Here is a 22834-nt window from a genome sequence, read left to right on the forward strand (position 1 = left end):
TGTGCCGTGACCCACACCCTCAACAGGCAACAGGCTTCCCCGGGCACTCTCCTTCCACGTAGCAGCAGGCCCTGCTCTGGGCCGGAGGGGAGCGCCCAGAACAGCACAGACGAGGTCCCGGGCTCACCAGGCTCTGTAACCACATGACCAGTGGAGGAGAGCATTTCTGTGACAAAGCAGAGAGCGCCAGCGGCTCTCGGCTCTCCTGGCTCGTCTGCTTCCCGAGCAGGCAGGACTTCACTGAGCAGGGGGCCCAGGCCGCGCTGGGTGCGGTGGGTGCAGGGTGGGAAGGGGATCCCTCTGCGCACACGGGCTGGCCCGCGCCCTCCAGGCCAGGTGAAGCCTCGGAGCCCAGAGTGCCGCTGGGGATGCCCCTTGCCATTCACGGCCCGATTTATACTGGGACAACGGAGGCCAAGGAGAGCTGGACTTGACATGTTTCAAGCTGTGGGATTTGGGTTCCGCGCGAGTGAGTTCTAAGTACCGGCAGCTTGACTCTCAGCTGCCACTCTGGGCGCTCGAGCTGGGCTGGCTTCCAGCCCTGGGAGCCTGGGCCTCTTCCCAAGCTGCATACCCTCCATCACGGGGGACTCAGCCCGCCTCGGCTCTCTGACCCAGAGCACCTCCAGCCCTGAGCTGGCCTGGGCCCGAGCCTGCCTGACTTTTCAGGTGTTTCGGGGTGTGGCCCTGCATCCTCCCCACAGGCCTCCCCAGGAACACAGCCTTTCCTCAAACGCTTGCCTTGACTTTATTATTTTTCTTATGAGCTTCCGTTTATTAAATGCTTAACACGTGTGAATCCCACGCTGTAGCCTTCAATGCACCGTTCTTCCCACCACGCGTCCTGGTGTGTGTGGTCTTTGCCCTCTGCCCGCCAGCCGGCGCCCACGGCCCTCTTACACCCACAGCCTGGAGGCCGGCTCCTCACAACCGTGCCCAGGGTCCTGCTTTTTGGCTCTGTGCTTTGCTGGTTGGCCTGTCCCTTTCCATCCTTGCTTGGGGCTGAACAGACCCCAGGGGCCCTCGCTGGTCCCGCCCATCCTGCAAAGGTCAAGGGCAAAGCTGCAGCTTTGAGTATCTTACTGCAAAAAACCTCAGATCTCTCGGCCTCCACGTTCCCAAATTTGCTCTTTAACACTGTGATGGACTCTTAGAGGGGAAGAAGTCACGGAAAATAGTATACAGGCAAGGGGACAGTTTCGGGCAACAGTTTTAGGGGAGCTGAACGTGCACACCTTCTACTTTCACCGGCAAGGTCTTCATAACTACAGCCTCTTTCCAAGGCCTACAGCCATTTGCTCCCGCCTGTAAGGCCGGGACGTGAGCATCTCCCTATTCATCAGAGGCACGGCTGCTTTTCCCCGAGGCTCTAGGTTGGCACAGGACGAGCATGGCTAGGCCTGGGGCACAGGGAGTGGACGAAGGTGCAGAACGGAGGCTTAAGGGAGTAGAGGAGGGGAGCCATGGTTCTAGAATTCTCGGGCAGCACGCTTGGCTTTTAAAGCTCCGGGAACCTGGGCATGAAGGGAAACACTCAGGTTATAGGGGCTTCTATGTGTAAGAAGAGAAAGGAGATACACTGGTCCACCTGGACGTTTTCTCTGCCCCTCACCGCTGGGAGAAGTTCACTGCCAGAGGCCGTGGCTCGGGCAGATTAGGGGACAGCCGGTAAGTGGTGCTCACAGGTGAGCACCCAGCACACGGGAAAGAAAACAGAGCCTGGCAGTCCATTCATCAGCCCACGAGATCCGGGCCCTCCGCAGGAAGCGCCCTGGGAAACAGAGAACATCTCTCGGCACCTTGACTTCTTCCAGGAACGCCGTGGACACCGGGGCCACCTGGGGCCCCCACCTGCTCCATCCCCACTGCTCTGTAGTTACTGAGACCGCAGTCGGCAGACTGCTGCTTTATTTTATTAGCCCATAACGCTCTCTAAAACCGGTCCTTTTAGGAAAATGGTACTATTATGCACAAACAAGCAGTAAGTGGGCTTTTTTTCCCTTCCTATTTTCGGAATGGAAACAGTTTTATCTGTACCACCAGCATCTTCATTACAGGAAAGCTGCTCGAAGCAGCCTTTAGAGAAGACTAGATGTTATTTTGGCTATTAGAGCACAGCGAATGGCTGCAGATGGCAGGGGTTTACGGAGGGACCAGGAAGGCAAACAGGAGCGGCAAATGAACACAGAAAACATTTGCATTCTCCCCTTCTACGGGCACCATAAAAATGAGGGAAGAGAGGTTTTGCTCACTCTACAGTCAAAGATGACTAATTAAACAAAGCATTACTGAGCCAGAAATACCTATAAAAGCTGCTTTCTAGAACTTTAACCCACATCTGAGCATCGGCTTACTACAGGGCCTGGCAACGCGCTCCTCCAAGGATTAGGGTCTTTCCTTCCCTAATTCACTGGAGGTAACGCTGAGTGATACAACCTCCCTGGTGCGCTTTCAAAGCACTCAGAATTTAAAGGAAACTTTTCTGCAAAGATGATGTGACTGAGAAGTGGATGAAAGGGAAGAAAATACTGCTATCCTGCCACTAAGTGTTTGGTAGGAGCCAAATGCTCACACCTGGAAGGCCGCTCGGCTGGTGCCTGCCCCGACCCATGTTCATGGCTCCTGGAGATGGGGCACAGATGCCATCTCCTTCCTGGGCCTCCACCACCCCCCGAACCAGGGTGCTCCCTCCTTCCCGAGTTCTGCCAGCACCCCCTGCTCTCAGTGTGATGAGTCATGGCGTGGCCGACTCCTCACTGGGCCTGGGGCTCCTGCCTCTTACTCCTCTCTGAACTCTGGCCCGTGGTCAGGCACAGGGCAAGAGGCTGGGCAAGGGAACGCTGGAGTCTCGTGGCAGAGAAAGGCTGGGTTCAGCCTGCATCCATCCCGAGAGAATTAGGTGAGGAATGTTCCGGAGCTTTCACCTATCCCAGTGACAGTCTCGATGGCCCTGCTGCTCTGAGTTCAGGGAAGTTGGAGCCTGCCTCGACCATGGAACCCACCGAGATGTTCTCAGAGAAGTAGCCAGTGAGCTGAAGAGAGGCTTCACGGGGCAAACTCGACACGGGTGGACAGTACACACGGAGGCCGGGGCAGAGCCCTTGCGGCCCAGAGGGCTGGTAAGTACTAGAGGGGATTTCATTTGGAAAGTGCCTCATGCCTCGAGAAAGCAGAGGTGTGCCCATCTTAGATAAGTAAATATGACAAAGTGTTCTGATTCTCTAGCAACCCTACAGAGTGGTTATTAATATCCCTGCTTCACAGCCAAAGAGCCTGAGCTGGGTGGCTTGCCTGTGTCCGTCCAGCTGGGATGTGGCAGGGCTCGGGTTCAAGGTCCTGTCTCTTTGACCCCAATGCCTGTGCCATTTGTCCTCATGTCACTGACCATTTCATCTGGGCACCAGGTAGCCTTGGGGAACTTGTCTGTGGCCCTTCCTGGGGGACGAGTCGGACAGTGATCCATGGAAGGTGGTGAATGCCCAGGAGGCAGCACAGGAGAGGGGTGGGAATGGGGTTTCCTGAAAGATCTCATGGCCAGAGTCCTGGCAGTAGGAGTGAGAAGCGGGGCTGCAGACCTGCTTTTCCCCTGGATGAGGCCGTGTGAGCGTTGGCAGGTGACGTGGGTGCGTTGGAGTATATTCCACCAGGAGTTTGTAGAAAACTAGCAGTAGGGTGTCTGCCAAGGCATTTAAAGAGACGACCCGGGCGCCTGGGTGGCTCAGTCGGTTAAGCGACTGCCTTCGGCTCAGGTCATGATCCTGGAGTCCCGGGATCGAGTCCCGCATCGGGCTCCCTGCTCAGTGGGGAGTCTGCTTCTCCCTCTGACCCTCTTCCCTCTCGTGCTATCTCTCATTCTCTCTCTCTCAAATAAATAAAAATAAAAATCTTTAAAAAAAAAAAAAGAGACGACCCTTCATTAATTTTGAAAGGCATGCCCTCTGCAATATGCCTTCGAGGTTACCGGGAACAGGTTGGGAAAAAAAAAAAAGCAGGATTGGTTTGGCCAAAAGAAAAATAAAAGATAGATATTCACGATAACCTTTGCCACATCTCATGAAATTTTCTTGGGATAACTTAGTATATGATTGAAAACCGGTCCAATGTGTTCAACTCAAACTGAATGGATTAGGAAAACAGAAACCAGGGTAGCAGTCTGTTGATGGAGTCAATCCAGAAGTTTGAGGAAAAGGGCATCTCTTTCATGTGGCCAAGCAGACACTGGAGAAGGGCACGCCAGCCCTGTGACAGAACCAGCTGGGGGCTCCCAGCACACCAAGTGGTAAAATGTCCATGGCTTGTCTTCTGTCTTCTTCTTGGCCATGACTCTGTCCTAAGGAGCCCAGGAAGAGTCTACAATCCTTACCTTCTGGGCTTTGGAACAGAGCTTCTGTTTATAGATTAATATTTAATCTCTAGGAACATTTAAACACAAATCATCCAGATAATGAGCTTCAGGCGGAAATATTCTCTTTGGGTTTTGAAGTTTCAACTATCTGCACCACTACCAGAATTTTTAGACTTGCTGAGTTAATTTTAAAATACCTCAGAGAGAATATTTGTGAGGGACTTCCAGTTCGAGCAATATGGCAGACAAGATAACCTTTAAGGTCAGCCTCCCGCCCCAAAGGCAGAGCAGTGCTGGGTAGGGTACGACAGATGTCTTCTCAGACGCCTGGCTGAGCACTGGGGAGCAAGGGATGTATCTCGAGGCTGATGTAAGTGGGAAGTGAAGCTGTGGCCAAACCCACCATGAAATCTAAGTGGGCACTGCCTGTGCGAGAAGATGTTCATAATAATCACGGCCTCTGGGCAGAGAGAGAGACACAGTGGACTTGAAATATGGACATAATAACAAGTATCACTGGCTCGGAATTAAGACAATGATTAACTTAAAATTTTGATAACTTACATTTGCATGTTACAATTTTTAGGGCAGCTGGTGGGGGGAGGCAGGGTCAGGACCTGTGCAAAGGGGTCCAGGCAGGTGGCAGCCAACTCGGGTGGGAGGACTACCCACATACAGGGGGATTTGGCAAATAAATAAATAACTGAGGTTAGTGGGAGCCAGAGAAAGGCTAGTGTAAACGTGGAAAGGGGCGGCTTGAATAAACAGGTGGTACTAAAGTGTACTTGGAGGTGCTGGTGTGAACGAGTGATTTTCAGCGTACGTAGACAGATACAGAAATTGACCGAGGCGGAGACATGTGTGCGCCTGAGGGTGTGTATTTCCTAGCTCCACGCACTGGAGGAGGCCTGGACATCCAGTGGCAGTGAGCACACCTAGTGCCCAGATCTTGCTTTCTAAATGCCACTCTCCACTGAAAGGACCCAACGTTCCTTGGAGAAATGGCTGGAAATAGAGAAGAAAGGGGAAGATGAGCCTAGAGTACCTTGTTGTGCCAGAAAGCAAGGGTGCACTTAGAGTAATGGAGGCATGCGAGAACACGAAAGCCGGGGAAGGGCCTCCCACTGGCCAAATGCAGGAGAGCCAGGGCAAGGACAGAAGTAATGAGAGAGGAGATTAGAATCTGTTAAGTAACGTGGGAAACCATGAGTCTACAGTGATGTCAACAAATAAATGAATAAGTAAATGGGAAGAGAAAAATTGTCTGCTACAGTAAAAGTCCAATCAATAAACACAGAAGAAATGATTGAGTTAGAAAGGTTGCTATTTGGTGCCCTCATTGTACTCATTAATTCCGGCAAGAAATTTCAGTCAAAGACAAAACTAGTGGGTGCGAGTGGGAAGGGGAATGAGACTTTCACAGAATCTCAAAGTACCTCCCTCCCCACAGAATACTTACTAACTGTGAAGGGGAGGAAAGCAGCTCTACGGTGGAGAAACCTGGCAGATGCCACCTTACTCGCGTGAGCTAAATTCACTCCACCAGTCATGGGACCTGTCGATGTCTTATTCAACCCAACAGGATGCAGTGGGAAGAACCCAACATCACTTCTGTGACATTCTGACCAAAAAATGGATGACCTGGCTCTAATCGATGAAATTTACAAATCCAAATTGAGAGGTCTTTTAGGAAATGAGTGGCTATCTATAACCCTCAAAATCGGTAAGGTCACGAAATCGAGGACCGGCCAGGGAACTAAGCCAGGTTGAAGGAGACTGGAGAGATGTGACAACCAGGGGCAGCATCATCCTGGGCTGGATTCTCTTCCCACTGAGGACACATTGGGCCAACTGACAAACATGTATGGGGTCTCTGAGTGAAGGGAGCTCTCTAGTATTCTTACAACTTTTCTGTAGTTTTGAAATACTTCCGAGGTGAAAGGCAAACGTGAACTTCTGGAAAATCTCAAACTCCAGCTAGAACCTTTGACTGATGGCTACAAGCTGAGACGGTGGTGAGCACAGAAGCCTGGGGCGCACACGCGGGGAGTCTGTGTCATTGGCTGTGGGCACTACACCGAGGACCTTCACCACTTGGGACACTCTCAGACAGACCTGGGGGAGCATAACACCTGGGGGAGGGCACGGAGCCTGCCCAGACCATGCTCCCCTGGGTAACTGGGGTCATGGACATGGAGAGGCCGGATCACTGCGTCCCGCTCAGAGTCCCTATGGCGGGACCAGCACAACAGGGACTGTAGCTCTTTAATCCACTGTGCCACCTGGAAGTTTACACCCACAGGGCAACACCCCATCCCCGCCTCACTCGCTAAGGCTCAGCCAGGATTGGGAAACCCAGAGCGCCTTGGGAAGATGCCCTCGAGGCTCCCGGTCTGTGTCCAAAGTTCTGTGTCAGCAGCCCTACCTCTCATCCCGCCTAGAGGGCAATCAAATCTTTGCTTATGAGAACTGGTGAGAAAATAAACTATTGATCTTAAAAGCCAAACCACCAACCAACCAGAAAAGGTCAAGTTCACTTACAAACATGAATACAACAATCTCAGCTCCAAACTAAACAAAAGAGCCATTGTGATCAAGCTGTGTTTATCCCAGGAACACTGCAATGGTTGAACATTAGGGTATCAACATACATCATTTTACCAACAGACGATGGAAGAAAAACCACGGACGACTCAACAGACGCAAAGTAATATTTTGATAAAAATAAACATTAATGATTTTTTTTAAATCCTAAAAAAAAAAAAACTTCTAGCAAACCAGGATTAGAAGAGTTGTCTTAACCCAATATAGGCTAGCTATAAAAGCAAAAAAACATACTATAAATGTTGTAAATGTCATAACTGATGATAAAACCTTAACAGAATTTCTTGAAAGTTATTAACAAAACAACCACTGTTCTATCACTGCTCCAGTTCAATATGCTACGGGAGGACCTCGCCCTCCCACCAAGACTACAGAATAAATAAATTAAAAAAAAAAAAAACGAAAAAAGAGAAACAGAGGATTTCAGAAGAAGACACAAGGCTGTCACTATTAATGGATGATAGGACTTCTTTGTAGAAAACTAGGGTAGAATCAATAAAGTAAGAAGAGAATTCTCAAGAGTTTTCTGCCTACGACCCTGTCCCACAAGGCTAAGAGGCAGCTTAGCGCCAGTCATTCGAAGAAGAGAAATATTAAAAAATCAATTGTGATCCTCTATGTCAGCAGAATGTCAGAAAATGTAACTAAAATTACACACACATTAATTAATCTTCATGGCAATCTTGCAAAAAGTACCACTGATCCCATTTCACAGATGAGGAGATTAAGGCTCACAAAGAACTTAAGAAATACGTCCAGGGGGCGCCTGGGTGGCTCAGTCGGTTAAGCGTCTGCCTTCGGCTCAGGTCATGATCTCAGGGTCCTGGGATTGAGCCCCGCATCGGGCTCCCTGCTCCGTGGGAAGCCTGCTTCTCCCTCTCTCTCTACCTGCTGCTCCCTCTGCTTTCCCCTCTCTCTCTGTCAAATAAATAAAATCTTAAAAAAAAAAAAAAAAGTCCAGGATCCCAGAGCAGAGAAAGAGGGGGGTGAGGAAAAGGGGGCGCAAGTCTGCCTGAGGCAAAGCCCACACTCCTCCTACCATAGTTTTCAAGGCACACCGATTGCCCCTGACTTTTCCTGCATTTTTCAGAGCAGAGTGAGGGTAGGAATAGATAGCCCAGTGCTTTTGCCAAGAAGAAAACAGCTGACAAAAGTAGATTTAAACAAACGGAAAGGCATATACGTGTCATGTTCCTGGATAGAAGACTCACCGTCCTAAGACATCAACAAGAGTAGCCAGAAAAATCCTAAACACGGCAAGGGCAGGGGTGCACGTGTGTGCAGTGGTGAGGGTAAGGAAGACCTTACCAGATATGAAAACACATTTTAAAGCCTCTATAATTAAACCATGTGGCATTAGCGCATGAATGGCCAGACTAATAGAAGAGAATAAAAAGTTCAGAAATAAACCCAAGTGCATATGGGAATTTAAATATTATAAATCAGCAGGAGAAAAAAAAACAGGACTTTTTATTAAATGGCTTTGGGATAATCACACAGCTATTTGCAAAATTACAAAAATGGATTCAGACCTCACTCCACATATAAGGACAAATTCCAAATGGTTGGGGAGCTAAATGCAAAACAGTGACTTAAACAGTGGTAGTAGGATGTTAGGTGAATTCCTTTATAACCCGAGTGTGGGGAAAACCTTTCTGTGACTGACAACCCAAAAGCATGCAAGAAATGACTGATAAATTAGACTTGTATTTTTTTTTGACATGGCAAAAGTTCATATATATTGCTGGTGGGAGTACAGTATGTTACCTCTTACAGCAGAGGGATTTGGTAACGTCTAGAGAATTTACATAGACATTCACTGTCCGATCTACTGATACCACTCCCAGGAATCCATTCCAAAGATTCAAGATGATATGCAAAAGGCTGAAGACAATAATGCAGAATAATGACCCTCCCCCCCCGCCCCCCCCCCCCCCCCCGGAACTCCACACCCTAATTCCTGGGACCTGTGAGTGTGTTACCTGACTTTGTAGATATGATTACGGTTAAGAGCTTTGAAATACGGAGATTATCCTGGATTATCTGTGTGGGTCCAGTCTAATCACCTGAGTCCTTACCAGTGGCCGAGGGAGGGAGGCAGGAGGGTGGTCCCAGACAGGAGACGGAGGGAGGAGGAGGAATCAAAGCCCGAGGAGGACTGGACCTGACCCTGCTGGCTCAGGGGGTGCAGGAAGTGGGGCCACGGGCCAAGGAACATGGTGGCCATGAACACAGGGGATGGTGATGGGCAGCTTGGTTCTAGAACCACGAGGGGGTGAATTTTGACAACACACGAACGAGCAGGACCAGCGGTCCTCCTCTAGAGCCTCCACAGAGACGGAGTCCTCCCAACACCCTGATTTTAGCCCAGGAAGCCCGTGTTGGCCTTGTGACCTACGGATGGGTAAGCCAGTGCAGGAGTGCTGTCTGGGCCACTAAGGTTTTGGTCATTTATGCTGGCAGAAGGACAAGGGGTGTGCACCGCTGGGCGAGCCCTGGCACGTGGGCATGGGGAGGACCACGTCTGCGGGAAGGGATGAGGAAGATCTGCCTGCAGGATGCGTAGAGTCTTCGGGACGCGGCGAAGAGAGCTGGGTGCTGCGTTCTGAGCGACAAGCAGGGAACACAAACGTGTGCATTTGCTTATGTTGCCAAAAACAAGAAAGGGTAAACCAAAAACCTAATGTGGGGCTTTTGGGGGACAGAGGCCGCCGAGTAAAGGCGGAAAGAGGAACAGGAATGTTTCTGAATAGATCTATTCTACGGTTTTGACTTAGAGCTCATACAAATGAGTTACATGTTGGAAAATGAATTAAATTTCAAGCATTTTAACAATTTTTAAAGTAAAATGGTTTTTCAAGTAAGCAGCCATTAAAAAATGGAAGCAAAAGAACAGAACGAAACCCAACCCTGAAATGAATGAACCCAGTTTTGTGTGAAGTTGGTGATATAACCGCACAGAGAAAACAATTTAGAACTCCATACTTTGCACATCCATAGCTTAATACCGCCCAAGAACAAATACTTAGACACTGCATTCAGTAGTCTTATTGTGAGGAGTACCATTGAAATTACCATTGTGAAACTCTCTGTACAAGAACAGGAGAAAGAACCTAAGTAATGATGTTAATATTTCTAAAAACACAATTTTAGAAAAAAGGTATTTCAACTGTAAATCCCAAGTTAAAGTGATCTTCAGTTTGACGGGAAAACCAGCATGGATTCATGATGCTTCCTTTCTCTGTCCCCTGGAAAGGTCTAGAATGACCTGCTGGAGGCAATGAGCACCCCTTCCCCACCCTCAGTGCCCAGACTCTGGTCTTTAAACACCATCTGACACTAAACAAAACCAGATGGGAATGACTCACTCTGAGCTTGAGCTGTGGGGCAGGAAGGCACAGGATGATCCTGGGACATCATGCTGTGTATGAAATCGTCAAAGGTTGGTATCTCCATGTCAGCAAGCCCAGAACATGGAGGGCTGCCCACTGGCCAAGATGGGCTGAGGTTAGGTTCACAAAGAATAATGACTGCAGGTGATTGGAAGGCACTGAATATATTTCTAAAAACTATACTTTCATATTGATAATTCAGGATAAGAGACAGCAGGGATAAAGGGGGGAGGGAAGGAGGGAGGGAGGAAGAAGGGAGGAGGAGGAGGGAAGGAAAGAAGGAGGGAAGGAGGGGAGGAAGGAGGGAGGGAAGGAAGGAGGGAAGGAAGGAGGGGAGGAAGGAGGGAAGGAGGGAAGGAAGGAAGGAGGGAAGGAAGGAGGGAGGGAAGGAGGGAAGGAGCGAAGGAGGGAAGGAAGGAGGGAGGGAAGGAGAGAAGGAGGGAAGGAAGGAGGGAGGGGGGGAGGAGGGAAGGAGGGAGGGGAGGAGGGAGGGGAGGAGGGAGGGGAGGAAGGAGGGGGGGAAGGAGGGGAGGAAGGAGGGAGGGGGGAGGAGGGGAGGAGGGAGGAAGGCTCCCAGCTGCGTTCTGGTCAATAGCGCCCACACAGAAGTCGTGAGCTCCCGGCCGGCCCCAGAGGCACGAAGCAAAGCCCCGTCCGGGGGAGCCACCGACACGTCGGCGTCTGCACGTCCCTGCTGCCCGGCAGCGCCTCCCGCGCGGGTCGTAAGCTTGCAGACCTGCGTCTTTGGCCTTCACGGGGCGTGGCGTCCTGACGCCGCGGGCGGCACCACATGCTTCTGTATCCCTGCCCAGCTATGTCTGATGGACCTTGAGACGCTAGAATTGGTTCTCGTGAGATAAAGTGATTTTTCTCCTGTATTCTCCTCTGTGCATTTTTTTTTTTAAAGATTTTATTTATTTATTCATGAGAGACAGAGAGAGAGAAAGAGAGAGAGGCAGAGGGAGAAGCAGACTCCCACTGAGCAGGGAGCCCGACGACTCTGGGATCATGACCTGAGCCGAAGGCAGACGCCTAACCATCTGAGACACCCAGGCGACCTCCTCTATGCGTTTTAAAAAGTTCGCTTGTATCATTTTGGTTTTCATTCCCTGGGGACCTGTTTTCAACTTGATGTGAGGTAGGGATGTGCTGTTGATTTTTTCCTAAGGAAACAGATGTCCCAGCCCCTTCTATTGATGCGCCCCAACCAGCTGGTTTGCACTTTCAGATTCCTGCATCCACTTTCAGAAATTGTGGCGTAATGAATGTTTTGAGGATGTGTGTGGACTTGGTTCCCTAAATTATGGCCGATTTCTGAGAGACAGTTGTCTTACAACAGAATACAAGCACAGTGATGAAAGTCACCGGGATTTTACTATACACAAGAACTATTCGGACACTTTCTACTTCCAGAGTTTGTTTCTTCAGCTTTTTATCTCCTGCTTTTGTTGGAACTAGAACTGTGGCTTGTGTGCTGCTCCCCAGTCCCGGGGAACCCTGTGTCCGGGACCCTGTGGGATGTGTGCCCGGGGCTCCTCGAGCCCACTGCCCCCCACTCTTCCCCACACTGGCTTCAGCCCTCGGGCCTCCCTGCTGGTCCTCGACTGTGATGTGTGTTCTTTTCTCCCAAGACGGAAATTCCTCCTTTTCGCATACTTCCTGGAAAAGTCTTGGGCACAAACATGCTCTCTACATGCTGCGGATGCATTCCCTCACGGGATAGACGAGTTGTACCAAAAAATCATCTCATTTATACATTTGGTAGCTTATTGCTGCACGGAATTCAAAAGAAATAAATCAACTATGCTATGCAATTTGGGTACCTAGTTGGAGCCGAAACTCGAATGTGAAGCCCTCTTATCACTCCTTTTAAGGTCCATTCAGATCACAGCCTAACATCCTGTCTCTCTTCCCTTTCCACACCCCTCCCCTGGCAGCCCATTGTCTCCAGTCTCTGGCTCTCATCCTCCAAACCCCGGTCACTGCGCCCCCGACCAGCCATTCTGCAGATGCATTGGTCCCCTGCCTCCCACGCGCAGGGCCCCGACTCTGGAAACCCTGCCATCCCTCCCACGAGAGCATACCTGACCCTCGACGATCCACCTGGAGATGGAGGTCTTCCCGTCGTAACCCGGTCGGAACTGGAGTGTAGCTGAGCGGGGGCTGATGTTGGAAATGACCAGATTGGACGGGGCGCCAGGGAGCTCTAGAGACAAAGGAGAGACAAGACGTGGAGATGCAAGTTCTGACAGCCTAGGAAACGCACCAAACATGTCGGCAAGTAAATGGTTTCAAAATGCCTGGATTTGTTTTCAAAACGACGTAAGTGAGAAGCGCTGCTTCCCCGGGAACATGACCCCCGCACTATCCTTACGTTCAGGGGCTGCGCATCAGGCCCCATGCCTCGGAAGTGGGAAGAGGGCACGTACTGATGTGGCCTCTGGATGATCCTCTCTGAAGGTCAGGACTTACTCACCTCCATGCACAGCAGGTAATTAATAGACACTCATTGAAACAAAAAAGGATGAATGGGTGTGATTCTTCCAGGCTCTGAAAAGAACATGACCAAATGTCCACCCTCCCCTTGGTATGACCATGATGCCGGGGCAAACAGAGTGGGGCGGGTGGGAGACAGCAGGTGCCTCATAGCGCCGCCGGGTGTGCAGGTCCTGAGCCCTAGGCCCCAGGTCTGGTTTCCAAGACAACCACATTCAGGTGAAGGAGCGGAGCTCTCCCCACTCTGCCTGAGCTCAGCTGCTCCAGCAAGTGAATGGGGGGAGGGGGTTCTGATGGGCTCCCATCCTGGGAGGCTGCCTGGGGCTGCAGCCCATTCACTGAATACAGACCCACGGCAGGCTGCCCCCCCAAACAGCCTGTCCCGCTCGGAAGTGAAATGCCACGAGTCTGAAAGGCAGCCTCGCATCTTGTTGGGCAACACAAGCTACTCTAGAGAAAGACAGTGGGATGGAAGGAAGGGAGAGGGACGCCGGGCCGGAAGCGGGAGCCGTGTGCCTCCCGTACCGTCTGAGGGACGCCTCCTGGTCTGCCCGAACCGGGGGGGGGGGGGGGGGGGTGCTGGAAACCCAGACTTGCACGGGGACAATCAACCCTAACCTCAAGGGGCCTTCCCACATCTCATGTAGTGAATCTGAGGCAGAAAATGTTGAGATCGAAGGACAGTGACTCTGTCTCAGCTCACGGGCTTCTCTCAGCGGTGCTCCAGACCTTGACGGGCGTGGGGTTCAAGCACAGCCAGCGGGGTACGGCCCTCCAGAGAGACAGTCGTCATGCGCTGGCTTCCCGCAGATTCGCGGGGTGCCCTGGGATCCATCCCTGGCTACGGGTAACCTGATCTCTGGGGAAGCAGCAGCCTCTCCACAGCTTCCCTCACCTCAGCTCGTCAGGGTGTGCTTGGCACAGCGGGGCTCTCTGCCCTCAAGTTCTCGCTCTGCGGTGCCTCCGGAGGGGCGCCCGCCTGCCCCCCACCGCGGCCGGATGGAGCCCACGCCGTCCCTGGAAACCTGCTCACACGTGGCGGCGCTCCCCACGTTACTGTCGGCCTCTGAGGGACAGTTCTAACAAATCCTGCATCAGGCCACCACCACTAGTTCTTAGAGTGTTAGTAGTGTTGTTTTTTCAGAGAGAGAGAGAGAGAGAGAGAGAGAGAGAGAGCACGCGTGCGCGCACGAGCGGGGCAGGGGCAGAGGGAGAAGCAGAGAGAATCCCCAGCAGGCTCCACGCTCAGCCCGGAGCCCGACGCGGGCCTGAGATCATGACCCTAGCCGGAATCAAGAGTTGGACGGCCAGTCCACCAAGCCACCGAAGCACCCCTGGAGTTTCAACAAGGTTTTAAATGTGTGCTGTGGGAACGGGCTGTTTACACAGAATAAACAAATCTTCCCGTAAGCCAAAAACTTCTTTCTTTAAAAAAGTAAACGTATCTTGTCAATGCCTTTAAGAAACGCCAGATTGCCTCAAAGTGTGGTCCCCAGTGAGCAGCGTCAGCACGCCCGAGAACCTGCTCCGGAGGCAAATCCCACACTCGGGGGCCCAGCAATGTGTGCTTTATGAGGGGCCCCTGGGATGCTGCTGTGGGGGACGGCGCCCCACTGCTGCCTCAGAGGAAGGGCGCAGTGACCGCTGATCGGGGACAGAGGCTTGCTGTGGGACACCTCCCTGGCGGGCAGGGCAGGTGGCGACTGGCCTCTAGAAAGTGTCCTGTGAGGTCGCCCCGCTCAGGGGGAGGAAGTACCATGCCTCCGCTGACACCGCACACAACTCGGAGGACTGCCCGGCTCTCTCCAGACGTGGTCCTTGGGAGGGGGACACACTCATCCCTGCGCCGATTCCCTTCTTTACTGTATATGTTTTATGTGCTTGCATCCCGTCCAGGAGAACAGCTGGGCTCTGAACACGGGTCTGGAGGTGGAGGGCATTATAGGATGAAGTGCTGATTTCGGAGGGAGCTTCAGGGCCTTACCCTCAAATACCAACCCGCATGAGGCAAACCGACATCTTTTAAAGATCAAGAGACCCGCAGCTTTAATGACGGAAGGGAACCCAGAGCCACCCCACAATGCTTCCTCACATTCCCTCGTATTTGTGAATTCCCAGGAAAAACACTTATTTGAAACATAAATTTTAAAATCAGAGAGAAAAGAGTTGAGTGCAGAGCTCTGAGGCCGAAATGAGTGAGCCGCACGTTTAGGAAGATAATCTGAATTTCAAAAAGGGCAGGACAGCAGGGATCACCGGCGGGTATCCCGCCCCAGCCCGCAGGGCCGCGTCCGCCTCCCTCTGTCTGGAAGATCTTCCCTTGCCTCCGACCTCCTCCTCCTCCCTTGTCTTATCGCAAACCACAACTCCAGCGCTTCGCTGAGCGAACAAAGCTTTATGCTTCCTGTTCTTGGTTTTAATATCCAAACCATCTCCCTGCAGGGCAGGAGCTCGGGGCCAGCTCGCTCCCTGGGACACGTCCCTCCAGTCCACACCTCAGCTGCAGACACTGGAGGACAAGGCCCACGTTGGGTCACTTGCCACCCCACTGCCCCTGCAGGAAGCGGACACCCCTCTTCGAAAGGACCCCGGGCCTGCACACAGGACTGCCATCCACCCAGAGCACCAGCAAGCTCGAAGTGCCCTGCACTTAGAGGGTTTTACTGACCTGGGGGCACTCCAGAAGAAATGGTGGACGAGGTGGCCAGGCCAGCCCCCACAGCGGTGACAGCGGCCACGTCAATGGTGTAGGTGGTGAGCGACGACAATCCTCTGATTTTGTACTCGTGAGTCGTGTTACTGAGGGTGTGGGTGAGTCGTGAGCTGTTCCGACCGTACACCTCCCAGGAAACCTGGTAGCCTGGGGAGCAAGAACACAGGGTGAGCTGGGCCGTCCGGATGCCGGGCTGTCACGGACGATCTGAAACAACAGGTGTGCTGAAGCCGGGCGGAAACCTGCTGCCCGGCCCACATGAGACTCCGGGCCGGGCCCCTCCTCCGTCCATGGGGTCCCTGTCGCCCCGCCCCCCAGCGCCCAAGCTGGCTTGAGGAAAGAGGAGTGATGGCTGCCAGCCTGCGGTGTCTGATTTCACCTCGTGTTAAACTATGGGTACATGTCATCAATATTTCCATTTTTATACGCTGATATTTTCATTATACACTACTCTAAATCAGGAGCTTGCTCCTGGCCTGCCACTAATTTGTGGAAACACTGCCACTTTTTCCCTCCTGAAATGATTGATAGACACTCTCTCCCGCGCAAAGTGCTTTCCCTAAAAAGTCCCTCTCTGCCCAAGTGCCTGAGTTCTGCTGCGTCCCCACTTTCTGAACCTGTTTTCCTGGCAAAATTTGATTTTCCCCTGGTCTCTGTTCAGTCCAGTGGGGCCTCATGACCACAATTTATTCAGCCTTGGATTCCACCGCAACTTTAAGCTCAGAGAAAAAAAAAACCCAGCAAGATCCTGAATCAACCCCCATGGAGGGGAGCTGATGTGGTTAGAGACCTGGCAGAGAGTCTCCTAAAGCGGGAGACAGTGATGGAAGGTGCTTGCGGGTCCCAAGGCAAGGGGAACAGCTGAAAACGCTTTTGCTCTTCCTTCTTCCCAGTCAATAAACTCAGGGATACCGAAGCACCAAGAGGCGTCTTAAAGCTCATTGTGATGAAAGCAATAAATATGGTTAGAAACTTGTGCTTGCAGGTAAGCAAGAATTTAGAGAGCATCTCGGGAATTTAATATTTTGAAAAAAAATTAATGTCAGAAGCTGCTGCCTGTCTGCAGTCCCACAGCCTACAGGCCGGGCGGTGCTGATCGGACATCCAAGGAGGGCGCAGAGGGGCACCGGCCATGGCTGCCTCCACGCATACGACATCTCCCCCACTACCATCTGGTCTCCACCCAGGCCCCTGTGCTCCGCTCAGGCCATCTGGGCCGTGGGCACCCCCAGACTTCACCTCTCTCACACGGTGCTCAGGCTGGCGGACCACCCACGGCCCTGCTCCCTCCGAACCTCAGACTCTCCCTCCTCGCCCTCCCCGTGCCCCACATCCAGCCTCCCCCCACTCAGTGCGCCAGACCAATCAGTTCTTTTCATTTTATTAATTCAGAATTTTGGATCTAATGGCACAATTAAAAATCAAGCCTTCTGGGCAGTAAGTATCTATAGTTTCAAGCACCCAGAGTGTTCCCAATGTTCCTGTGGTGTTCCAAGCATGTCACCTACATTAGTTCATTCAGTCCTCACAGCAGAACTTCCAAGTCACTAACCCCGTTTGCAGTGGAGAACATGAAGGTGCAAAGAGATTCATGAACTTGCTGGAAACTGTCAGGGGTTTCTAGGGTTGGCCTGGGCTCCACACTTCCCCACAGAGCCTCCATCCACAGCCTTCTCTCTGAAGCGCTGATGTGTGGGTGCGTACCTGACTGCCCCCAACCTTGGTGGGTCACACCTGCTACATCGCTGAATGGTGGATCCTCGGAGTCTTCCCTGAACATACAGGAGGACAGGGCTTTATGTTCCAAGCTTGTCTGCCAGACAATTGTATTTGTTTAAAAGCTGTTCTTGATCAAAATTTACGAAAACACAGCATGTGGCTCGTCCTGGCAACCTGGATCCCAAATCCAGTGCTTCCAGCATCCTTGGCAGGGCAGTGTTGCTGGGGTCTGTTACGTCAGGCTTGTGGGTGGACTGGCGTTGTGGCCGCAGACAAGACCATATGACACAAGCAAAGCCCCCGCGGCAAGAAAGCACGGCCCGGATGCATCGCGGGGAACAGCGTGGGAGGCAGAGGGATGGACAGAAAGCGGGGGTGGTGTGGTGGGTGGAGGGGCACTCGGGTTCCTGCACTGCTCCTCGGGGGGGGGGGGCGTGGGGCGCAGGGCCTGTGGCAGTTCTGGCCCCGGGAACGTTTCGCCTGCTCCAGAGGAGGTGGAGGGGCCTAGCCGGCGCCGGGCACCTTCAGTGGGCAGGAGTCCTACCTGCTCCGAATGCAGCCTAACTGAGACTAATGACCGCGGGAGCTTCAGAAATAATTTTCTGTTGATCTGAAGTAAATTCTGTACAAGAGAGCAGTACATCCAATCACAGGCTGTCTGTCTGCGTCCTGGCCCTCATAAATCAGAGTTTATGCAGGGAGAGCGGAAGATGCTGGGATTCACATTAAGTGCAATGGGCAATTCGCTCGGCGGACCAGACGCCCGGGCTCGGGGCCGCCCTCTCTTTCAGGCCCCGACCTGACAGGGAGGCCTGGGGCTGCTCACTGTGCGTTGTGGCTGATAAGGAATGGCTTCCCCCAGGTGTCTGGACCACCCGGGGCCCCCTGCAGAGGACCACACCAGGCCGCTGTCTGCCCTGCAGCCGCTCCAACAGCAGCTGCATTAACAAGAGGCTCCAGAAGGACATTCCGTGGTTTTCTGAGGCCGGCTTTGCCCACAGACCAGGCTTTTCTTCTGCTCCTCTGTGAGATATGCCACCTGGAGCCTGGGATAGACTGTGGTGCTGCTGGCACGCCCCGCTCGGGGCCCCGTCTGTGGGGGGTAATGACCCGTGTGTGGGGGCAGAGCCTCCCCGAGGGCAGGGGTCACCGGGGAGGCGGCTGGAGGGACGAGCCCTGAGGGCCAGGAAACCACTGGTGGGTTCAGCTCCCGTAGGCCCTCTTCCTCCGCAGCCTCCCCCAGAGCTCCCAGGACACCGGGCACACTTCATAGTACACTTGGAAAAGGCGACAGCACAGGCCAGGCCGAGCGAGATGGGGACCGTGCGGCCGCTGGGCGGGAGGGGGACCCCAGCGGATGGCCGTCAGAAGGCCGAGCTCCATGTGGACTATAGGCTGCTGCTTGTAACGACACAGATTTGTTTAAATAGAATACGAAAATGAGTTCATTAAGCCCTATTAGCTGGCGAGAACAGAGGATCATAAATTGGAGTATTGGCAAGCACCGCTCAGCCAGGAAATGCCGGCCCCGCTCGGGGATGACGTGCGCCCGTGGGCTTCCGCGGAGATTTACAGTAGGAGTGAGGTGTGGGGTGTGTTCTCGAAGGACCACACGTGTATCTGAAGGAAGGGAAGTCTCTGTGTGCATATGTCTACCCAGGAGCCCTAGCCAGGCTTCTGAGGCTTGGCCGGCGGGAGGCCCACAGGCCAAGCAGGCAGCCGGATGCTCCGCCTCTGAAAGGGATGGTGAGTGCAACCCTCATTCCAGCCACAGGACCGACCGGTCCCCATCGGCTCTGCTGGAGACAATCTTTGCTTCCAAGGGCAGCCTCCCACTATGCGCTTTTGGTGTTTTTGCTTTTCTCTTTCCTCAGCACTGCCTGGCTTGCTTTGTCCTCCCTCTGTATGGCTTAAAGCGAAGTCGAGCTAAATGCGCTCTCTTCTCTGCCCATCTCCCACCGTGTTCGGTCCCTCTGCAGCGGGTGGCGGGAGGCCTCTGGGATTGTATGTACTCACACTGGCGATCCTGTGCTGAGAGACTGCAGAACACACATCCTGGGGTCCTGCGGTCCAGTTCCAGCAGTGCTCCCCACTTCCCGGAGTTACATTATCGTTGACTGTGGGAACTGAACACATCCTGGGTCCTGCGGTCCAGTTCCAGCGGTGCTCCCCACTTCCCGGAGTTACATTATCACTGACCGTGGGTACTGAACACATCCTGGGTCCTGCGGTCCAGTTCCAGCGGTGCTCCCCCCTTCCCACAGTTACATTATCGTTGACCGTGGGTACTGAACACATCCTGGGTCCTGCGGTCCAGTTCCAGCGGTGCTCCCCACTTCCCGGAGTTACATTATCACTGACCGTGGGTACTGAACACATCCTGGGTCCTGCGGTCCAGTTCTAGCGGTGCTCCCCCCTTCCCACAGTTACATTATCGTTGACCGTGGGTACTGAACACATCCTGGGTCCTGCGGTCCAGTTCCAGCAGTGCTCCCCACTTCCCACAGTTACATTATCGTTGACCATGGGTACTGAACACATCCTGGGTCCTGCGGTCCAGTTCCAGCGGTGCTCCCCCCTTCCCACAGTTACATTATCGTTGACCGTGGGTACTGAACACATCCTGGGTCCTGCGGTCCAGTTCCAGCGGTGCTCCCCACTTCCCACAGTTACATTATCGTTGACCATGGGTACTGAACACATCCTGGGTCCTGCGGTCCAGTTCCAGCGGTGCTCCCCACTTCCCGGAGTTACATTATCACTGACCGTGGGTACTGAACACATCCTGGGTCCTGCGGTCCAGTTCCAGCGGTGCTCCCCCCTTCCCACAGTTACATTATCGTTGACCGTGGGTACTGAACACATCCTGGGTCCTGCGGTCCAGTTCCAGCGGTGCTCCCCACTTCCCGGAGTTACATTATCACTGACCGTGGGTACTGAACACATCCTGGGTCCTGCGGTCCAGTTCTAGCGGTGCTCCCCCCTTCCCACAGTTACATTATCGTTGACCGTGGGTACTGAACACATCCTGGGTCCTGCGGTCCAGTTCCAGCAGTGCTCCCCACTTCCCACAGTTACATTATCGTTGACCATGGGTACTGAACACATCCTGGGTCCTGCGGTCCAGTTCCAGCGGTGCTCCCCCCTTCCCACAGTTACATTATCGTTGACCGTGGGTACTGAACACATCCTGGGTCCTGCGGTCCAGTTCCAGCGGTGCTCCCCACTTCCCACAGTTACATTATCGTTGACCATGGGTACTGAACACATCCTGGGTCCTGCGGTCCAGTTCCAGCGGTGCTCCCCACTTCCCGGAGTTACATTATCACTGACCGTGGGTACTGAACACATCCTGGGTCCTGCGGTCCAGTTCCAGCGGTGCTCCCCCCTTCCCACAGTTACATTATCGTTGACCGTGGGTACTGAACACATCCTGGGTCCTGCGGTCCAGTTCCAGCAGTGCTCCCCACTTCCCGGAGTTACATTATCGTTGACCGTGGGTACTGAACACATCCTGGGTCCTGCGGTCCAGTTGCAGCAGTGCTACCCCCTTCCCGGAGTTACATTATCGTTGACCGTAGGTATTTCAAAGCATTAGCTCTGAAGGCAGACCCAGACCCACACACATACTCTGGTTAAAAGTTAGGGGCACAGGCGGCTTCAGAGCAGGGGTGCCCTCTGGGGTGTGGTCTGTAGGGGGCTCCGGCCGAGCACAGGAAACTACGTGTTTTGGGGACAAAAAGCAGGAGGGGTTGGCACCAGGAGGGGACACCGCCTGGAGCCCCAGAAACAGCATGGGGACACAGTGATGCTGGGCATCTCCTGCCTGTGTCCACAGAGGATGACAGGGAGCTCAAGCTTGAGCTGTTCCCAAGGTCAGGCTCAGGGCGTGCTATGTGCCCGTCTGGGACACATCCTGTCTTTGCGAAGGTGAGTTTCTGGTGGTTTCTGTGATACAGGAGCAGGTACAGCATGAAGACTGATGTGGGAAATTAAGGTGGTGGGGTCCACCCCGATCTCACATTCAGGAAGGTGGGCAGAGTCTGATCCAATCAGGAACGTCAGGAACACACATCCTATTTGCTTGAAGAAGGAAATACAAATATTTTTTTCTTTCAGTTCATTTCAAACAGCTGTTGTTAGCATATAAATTAGGTGTTTGCACCAAGTGACCTCCGAAACAGCTGTGAGGGGTTTCTTTGGCCCTGGTACCTTGACAGACTTGGTGAGAGGCTGTGAGCCCAGGAAGATGGGAACCTCTCTCTGCTTTGGGGTTAGGAGCATGGTTCGAACCTCACTGCCAGCACAATGAGGATGTAGAGGCCAGAACACGGACACTCGAATCCCTGTGCTGGCCTGGTCCCCTGCTGGCCATGGGGCCGTGGGACAGCACCACCCACGGTCTCAGACGGGGGTTGTAGAAGGTGCGTCGTGGTTGTTTGAACAAACTGCTGCTGCCTAGACACGGCGGGGGAAGGGGCCCTGAGCCGTGAGGCCAGGCAGGGGGGACAGACCTCACTGCTGGTCTCCCTGGTGCGCCCACTAGTGTGCGTGGGCTCCCACAGGCTTCTGCGGGTGGCGGAGTGAGGGACAAGGAACGTGGCCCAGGCTCCGAGCGGACTCACAAGCAGGATGGACGCGACTTGCTCAAGAGCTGGGTCCCCCTGAAGCCTCGGGATCCAGGCTTAGAGGGTGGAGGCAGAAGCCCCGGACATGACAGGAGGTGTTGCAGGCAGTCCCAGAGAGCGCCTGCCACAAACTACATGTCCCACACAGAGCGGCTGGCTTGACATTTCAAGTAACGTTCTCAAAACGGATGGGGCCACTGGCGGCCACGGCCCTGCTGCCTTGTCCCTGCAGCCCCACGAAGAATGGAGGGCCTGGGAGGTAAGGTGAGGCTTCCACCTTCCCCTGAGGCTGAAGCCACCCAGAATTTTGTTTTTCAAGCCAAGACTTAAATTAAGCTTTAATTTGAAAGGTTAAAGCTCTTCTGTTTGAAAAAAATCATCAAAGCCCCACAAGAGACACCTGCAGCCTGAGAGGAGTCTGTCTGGGCACCTGGTAGGCTGGCTGTCCTCACCTCGGGTCCCGGGGGCACTGGGTGGGGGACTGGGGCGCCGGAGCCAGGACACCCAGGCTCCGCTGGGGGGCCCTGGTTTAGGCGGGGCGGGACCTGGCCACTGCCAGAACGGCAGCATTTCAGTGCAGGGTCTGCACCCAGTCGGCATCCGGTGCACGTGTGCTGAAGGCGGGCCTCTCCGGGCCTCAGCTTCCTCTGCCAATGGGTCGTGATGGGGGCACAACCCTTGCCGCATTGCTAAGAGAACTGTGCGGGACGGTGTGTGTGAGGGGATGTGCCACGAAGTGCGGATTCTCCCTGAACAAAGGCTTTGGAGGTTGTTAAGACAAGACTCGGAGGCCACAGCCCATGCAGGGACATGCCCCGCGGGAGGTGGGGTCCCGGGGGCACGGTGCCGGGGGTGGTGACTGAGCCCTCTGCCGATGGCCAGGCAGACGTGTCCACCTCCCAGAGGCCTCCGGCGCCCGTGGCCCCGGCCAGCTGGG

The 22834-nt window shown here is 53.5% G+C and overlaps 1 protein-coding gene across 1 annotated transcript in view; it reads right to left on the reverse strand.

The window, feature by feature from the left end:
• SDK1 (sidekick cell adhesion molecule 1) overlaps nucleotides 1–22834 on the reverse strand; it is an 876702-nt gene that overhangs the window by 124705 nt on the left and 729163 nt on the right. Inside the window, exons 21-22 of the mRNA XM_088017186.1 lie at nucleotides 15506–15697; nucleotides 12426–12547 (exon numbers count right to left, since the gene is read on the reverse strand). Of these exons, the coding sequence (XP_087873312.1) occupies nucleotides 12426–12547; nucleotides 15506–15697 (314 nt within the window). The remainder of the gene's footprint in view (nucleotides 1–12425; nucleotides 12548–15505; nucleotides 15698–22834) is intronic.

Source organism: Eumetopias jubatus, unplaced genomic scaffold, assembly GCF_037043125.1.
Source record: "Eumetopias jubatus isolate StellerSeaLion01/CBP00866 unplaced genomic scaffold, mEumJub1_p1.0 scaffold_12, whole genome shotgun sequence".
NCBI lineage: Eukaryota > Metazoa > Chordata > Mammalia > Carnivora > Otariidae > Eumetopias > Eumetopias jubatus.